The sequence below is a fragment of the Poecilia reticulata genome, linkage group LG1 (genome assembly GCF_000633615.1).
Source record: "Poecilia reticulata strain Guanapo linkage group LG1, Guppy_female_1.0+MT, whole genome shotgun sequence".
Lineage (NCBI taxonomy): Eukaryota > Metazoa > Chordata > Actinopteri > Cyprinodontiformes > Poeciliidae > Poecilia > Poecilia reticulata.
In genome coordinates this window covers 26273749-26280432 of record NC_024331.1, presented here as the reverse complement: position 1 = coordinate 26280432, position 6684 = coordinate 26273749, and the positions used below count along the sequence as shown (strand labels likewise).

Here is a 6684-nt window from a genome sequence, read left to right as displayed (position 1 = left end):
AGGGAAAATGGAGGAAGACGTGCACAAGGTGGCAGGTCAAGAGGAGGAAAAGGAGGAAGAGGAGGACGTGGAAAGATGTCATAGGGTAAAAGAAAAAGGAAGGCCAAACCAAATGTGGTAGGATGAGAACAGGCAAAGTGTCTAAAACCAGAAAACAAGGACAAAAGCTGTCACGGGTTTTGAGGATACAATAAAGCAACTTTGAAACCAACAAAGTATTGATCAATCTTAATTTTTAAAATCTAATACAGTCAATTAAAAAAGTTGTTTTCAATGAAATAATGTTTTATGCATATTTTTAAAAAGCATTCATATTGAACATTGTAAAACATTGTTTGCCTGCATTAAAAGTAAAAAAATGAACTTAAAATGTGTTGTTTGTGGTTTTTACAGAAAACTGTTTAGCCTTACTTTTGTGCATGTAAACGGTTTTAAAATTTGTGTAAAAACTAACAGAAGCTGCTCACTGCAATAAGAAAAGCAACTATTTTGTAATGATGTTGCTTTAGAATGAACAGAACTGGTGTTGAGTCTGGACTCCTTGGTTTTGGCCACAGCCATAAAAAGCACCGGGGACTAATGTAGATCAAATTCCTGCAGGAAGAAGTCAGGTATGAGGTTGGCATGCTAATTCTGGGCATCGCAAAAAGGTTTTTGAGTCAGAGGTTTTGGTTGATATCTTGCTAGACTTTACATATATAGCAAGAAAGACACAGAGGTTGTGCTTGTGGGGGCAGTAATGTTTGTTTGGAGAAAAATGAATCTATCAGGAAGGTTGTGATGAGGAGGAACAGCTTCCACAAACTGTATCTGAGCTTTGCTGGCATGGGATGTCCAAGCAGAAGGTATGTTTGAGGCTTGGCTCAAATGTGTGTTTTCTATCCTGTCAATGGTCTACTGGTCAGTTTTGTAATCATCAGACTTGTGATATTAGGTCAGAGCTATAAATTGAGCACCACCTGGTAGGGAGTTTCATCAACTGGCAGGGAGGCTACAGGCAGACCTGGGTCATGTTTGTGAAAACAAAGAGTGGTGGAAGTTGTCAAGATAAGAAAGTAAGTCTTCAGGCTAGACTGGAAGACTACCCTGACGTAACCTCTTGAAACAGCTGGCAGGTATCAGATCACCAGACGGCCTGCAGCTTCTGTGGTCACAGAGGCAAAGATGTAGGAATATGAGGGATTCAGAAAGGCTATGGAGAAACGCTTTAGTTTGACAAACAAGGAAATTCTACAACATAGAAAGAAAAACAGTTTTTTGTTGTTGTTGTTGTTGATTAGAACCAAACAAACATTAACCAACAGGACTGAGACTTTACAACGGAGGAGGGGCTGTAGAGACGAAAGCTGTTCGTTGGCCAGCCTTTCTCCAGCCTCGCCCTTCATATATTATATTGCATATTCATATATTAAAAATGTTATCTTGTTTTAATGTAGTTGTAAAGCTAATCATTTAAAGCAGCATTCATATAAGGAAGTATGAGGGTGATTTTATGTTGAATCTGTTGATTCTACAACACACATTTAGAGTTAATTTAGTAATTTTAAATCAGCATGGACAACAGAGTGATTAAACTGCTTTTCTAAACATACACAACCACATGCACACATGCAGAAGCTCAATGCAGCCATTGTTGCATTTTAGGACCCATTGTGCTGCATCACAGACATTCTGACTGATATTAACAAGCGATGTGCAGAAATACTGAAGGTTGTGATCAACGATATGGTGATCTGGACAATATGTCAAAGCTGATCAGATGGACTGACTGACTAGAGAGACCACTGAAGAATAATAACCTTATTGATATATTCCATGCTTTAAAACTTCAAACAGATCTGTGAAAATGTCGGGTCATAATATATGCAAACTTATGACCATTTTGGTGCAAGAACGCCTTAATTGAATGATTTGCTTTAAGTGAAATACTTGAATGATTGCTTTAAGTGAAATACTTTTATGCCTTTTTAAGTTCCTCTTCCTTGAGTTGAGTGGTACAAAATACAAATAATTGGAAGAGGATGATCCATCAGGCATATATTCTTATTGCACCAAATATACCAAAATCCCAAAGAAGACAGTGACGTGCGGCGAGGTTTACTGCTGGTGAAGCACTGACTTACAACTTATACACTATGCATGTTATTTCACGTACGGAAATTTCGCGCAGGCACACAACGCTGGGGGGCAAAACGACTAATCTTTGACATGTCATCCATAGCCGCGTTAACTCAGCGAAACTTAGAAATGTAGGTATTAATTTTGTGCTATGATCCACAGCAAAGTGATCTGTATTCGCCAAGCTACACGCAGACTCGTTGCCATAGCAACTGACAACAATGCCACTTCATGTTTTAGGATTTAACACCAAAAAACATTCAAGAATTTTTCACACAGAACTGAACATTTAGTTTGTTGTTATAGTACGTTTTAGGCTTAAGGTTTTATTAATAAGTAATTGCTGTGGTAGATTAGCTACCGCTTCTACTTTACTGATTTAAACATTAACTGTAGCCCACAAAACGCACATTTAATTAAAAAACTAAACATAAACATCTTATTGCTGTCTTACCTTTACGTGCACAAAAATATCCGTTCATCCAAAGTCTATCCTCGGCATGTCTTTTCTACTCCGTTTGAGAATCATCAAACTGTCTCGAAGCAAAACTTTCAGCTCCGGTGTTGGTCTTCCTTTAGTTATCTCCTGCTTCAATTGAAAATCCACTTTAGAAAACTGTTTATGTGTAGAAATGTAGTCTTTCATGTTGACGTCGGAAGAGAGAAGAAAACAAATGTTTCGCTGTACTTTACTTATTTACTGTGTGGCTAGCTCCAGGGCTAGCTCACTGTGTCTTATTCTGCAGTTGTGCAGTCACAATATCTGGGAACATGAGCGCCCCCAGCGGTGAAGCAAGAGAACTGCATGCCTCACCTCGAGTCTGTTCTCTGCCGTTTGTTATCGCTCCTCTGCACACAAAACAAGACACACACACACAGCTGGTGACAAAAAACACTGTACATTATGTACATAAGCAAAATTATGGAAAATCAGCCCATATATTAAATGTTTTTAGCCATTTTAATGCCAGTGTACAGACAGGATGAACATGCTGTCATATAATGGCAGCCAGTGCAGTTAGCGAGAGGTTGCGCAATCCCAGGTGAGGCTCAGCTCGCTGCTGCCTCACCGGCTTCGCTTCTGAGTATTTGAATGGAAAAATGCGAAAATCCAGCGATTTTGAAGAAAAACTAATCAGAATTGGTTAAGCTAAGTAAAAAGTAGATACTTTATAGTACATGAAAATAGCAATATAAATGATTTTATATTATATATTATTTTTCCATGATGGCAGGTGAGGCTCTGCTAAACACAAGTAATCCACGCAGCAACCCATTATTTTATCACAATTCTAGTAAAAGCATCTATCGAGGCTCGAGGCGGTTCAAGTGTGATAGGTTCAGCCTTATTTGCAGGCGTTGTCCAATGAAGTGTTCACTTCCTGTTCACACATATAATAAAAATTACATCCCATCCGAGCATCGTTATAGCAGAACTGGAAGTAGCACCCAGACAAAGTGGAAGACTCCTGGTGCATCTAAACGAGAGGTAACAATATTATTATAACAACTTCTTGATGAAAAATGCACAGCAGCTTGGATTATGTTTGTGTTGCTTAGTCATTATTTATGAAAAAAATTAGACAACTTTCAATTGCAAAAAAGTAGTATAAAATTTAATAAATTTGTAACCAATAACTGAATTTGCCAATAAATAAATAATCTCTAAAACAGATAAATGTGGTTTAACAGGTGTAATACAATATATATTTTTTAAAATTTGAACTATAAAACCTTGCAATTTTCTGTCATTTCATCAGACCTGCAGCTGGCAGATCCCCCTGAAACTCAGCAGAAAGGTAAAACTCAATTTATTTATATTTTCAAATTTATTTGACCAGGGACAAGACATTCCCTGGTCAAGATTTTTAAAGGTTAACCTGTAAAACTAATGAGACAAAGAAACCTATTTAAAAGTAACGATAAAATGTGACTTGAATTTACATATTAAAATATAATCGTTGCATGGTTTGTCATGAACTTGGTTGCTGCTTTTATTATTGTCTTAATGTCGGATTTAATCCATCCAGATGGCTGTCCTGTGCTGGGTGGTTCTGGGTCTGGCCGTCTTCCTGTCTCCTCAACGCAGTTTAGCCGCTGTAAACCAGGACTGGCTAACCAATATTATACAAAACCTCAAAAATGAGTAAGTTTTAAATCAGTTTTCATTGTTTCTTGTGTCTTTTATCCTCAAGAATATGGGATTGCATCAACTTATTTACAGGTTATTTGACATTCAATTTGTTGAATTAGAAAACCAGAGCAGTAGAGACGCAGAGCCAACTTGGATGCTGGGATTTTGCAAAATCACTGGAAAAAAGGCTACAGTGCACTGAAAAGCATCAGACATTATTATTTTAGGGAAAGTTGAAATTATAGAGAAATACTCTCTCAAATGAATAACATAAATAATAAAACTCATATAGAAAAAGGGTCAGTGATTGCGGTTCTATCAACATTTCTTTACTTGCATTTTGAAGTATTACATTAGAAAAGGAGATGTCAACATCCAAATGATCTTCCTCAATTTTGCAAATTTTTTTTTACACTCTTTTGGTTTCTCCAAAACAGTTAATGCGCTAAAAGATAGACAGAAATACATATGCTCAATAAGTTCTGGTAACGTTCTTTGTGGTTCAGGCATGAGAGTTGCAGTTTTTTTTGTACAGGTTTGGTGTAAGAGCAATAATTTAGCCATAAAAGGCCAAAAGGTGACAGAACATTACGCTGCGTTGAATGCTTTCTGTACTAGAAATCACAACAATCATGTAATCATTTTTAATGGTTTATCATCTGTCTTGCTTCGTCCACACTCCACTGAATTTCAAAGGAAATAGTAATTAAATCACCTACAGTGTTTTGGAGAATCGCAGCTTTAGCCACACTGGCCAAAATGCCTCTGATGCCACTGATGATGCAGCTGAATCAAATGAATTGTTTACAAAAACTTGCTGACATCCTAAGGAGGTAATTAAACCTTTTGAGGTGTTGAAGCAGGGATGCATCCAAAGGTCGAAGGACACTGGAGATGTAGACGTCCGCTCTGCATGATGCGCCTCATTAAAATTTTAAGATGTTACTGACGTTTCCGCCACCTGGTGGCGTCACGTGGTATTTCAGAACTTTCATGGACTTTTTTTTTTCTGTTGCAAGTTTGGGCAAAGATTTGATTAACACGAATCTGGGACGGATCAGGTTTTTTAAATTTATTTATTTATTGCTCATATCTTAAACTAAACAACCACTTAGTTTAGTCCTTGCTATACCATTGTTGATATAATTTTGTTTTAAAAAACAAAGTGCTTTTGAAAACGCTTAATTTTGTTTGGTAAATATGTTGATATTTTATTAATCTTTTTCATGCTAAAGTAAGTATTTTTGAAATAACTGTGTTATGTCCATCAGTATATTAGGGTGACTAAATTTATGCAAAAAAAAGTTTTTCTTAAAAAATCTGAAATTTTCTTAAAAAATAAACATTTCTAAGAAAATATCTGAGATTGATCTAAACATTTCAGAGTTCTTCAAACAAATTTTTGACTTCTGAAACTGTACAATGATCCTTGTCATACATTATATCTTTGCTATGTCGAAATGACACAAAAAACAACAACAATGGCAGTTATAGTAATGAAAATAAACAATTTAAAAACTGTACAGGCAAATTCATTTTAACAAAGTGATATCTTGTAGTTTTCTGCAATAAAATGCAATTGTCAGACTGACTCAAGGTTTTTTTTTTTTATCTTATCAAATGATCATCTGATATGAACTGGAATACTCATAATTTATGTGTGTCTTTTTGATAGGTATGCTCTGGGTGACAGCTACAGTCTGGCTGTCAACCTCCCTGTGAACCAAGACTTAGACAGTCTTGCAGAAGTTCTTAAGGATGACCCTGCAGATGCAGTGAAACAAGCTATTTCAGCAGGTCAAGTGTACCAAGGCACCAGGGTCGTTGCAGCTGTCCAGTCTGGAGCGCTGGCCCAGGTTCTAGAGAAAATACAACCCCTGATAAAAAGCAGTGATGGTAACGTCCTCATCGTCTACTCCGAAGGATACCCTGATGCAAATGGCATTGACAACAAGATCAGTGACGTTGTTCAGAACTGGAAGAGTTACGCTTTTGTCTTTTCTAAAGTAGCTGATGTTGCTGATGCTGACACGCTCCAGAGGGCTGCACTGTTCAAACAGCAAGAGCTTTCAAAGTTTGGCCTTGAAAACATATTCCGTTGTTATGAGCAAAGCGATTCTTTTCAGTGCACAAACTGCAAAGCAGGCGATGATGTTGCACCATCCTGCGTTGCAGATACAATACAATCAAATGGCGACGAAGAGACAGCAGTAGGTGCACCTGAGCCGCCTGCAGGAAGTGATGAAGGCGCAATTTCAGGTTCAAATAATGGGATTGACACAGGCTCAGATACTAGTGAAGAAGGTGGAGAGGTTATAGAAGAAGGTAAAGGTGGAAAAGGAGGCAAGGTGAGAAAATCAGGTAAACGCGGAAAAGGAGGCAAGGTGAGAAAATCAGGTAAACGCGGAAAAGGAGGCAAGATGAGAAAATCA

General features: G+C 37.4%; 1 protein-coding gene across 1 annotated transcript in view; it reads left to right on the top strand.

Moving 5' to 3' along the window:
• Positions 1-3554: 3554 nt before the first annotated feature.
• LOC103469933 (uncharacterized) overlaps positions 3555-6684 on the top strand; it is a 3553-nt gene continuing 423 nt past the window's right edge. Inside the window, exons 1-4 of the mRNA XM_008418017.2 lie at positions 3555-3607; positions 3879-3917; positions 4149-4264; positions 5928-6667. Of these exons, the coding sequence (XP_008416239.1) occupies positions 4149-4264; positions 5928-6667 (856 nt within the window). The 5' untranslated portion in view covers positions 3555-3607; positions 3879-3917. The remainder of the gene's footprint in view (positions 3608-3878; positions 3918-4148; positions 4265-5927; positions 6668-6684) is intronic.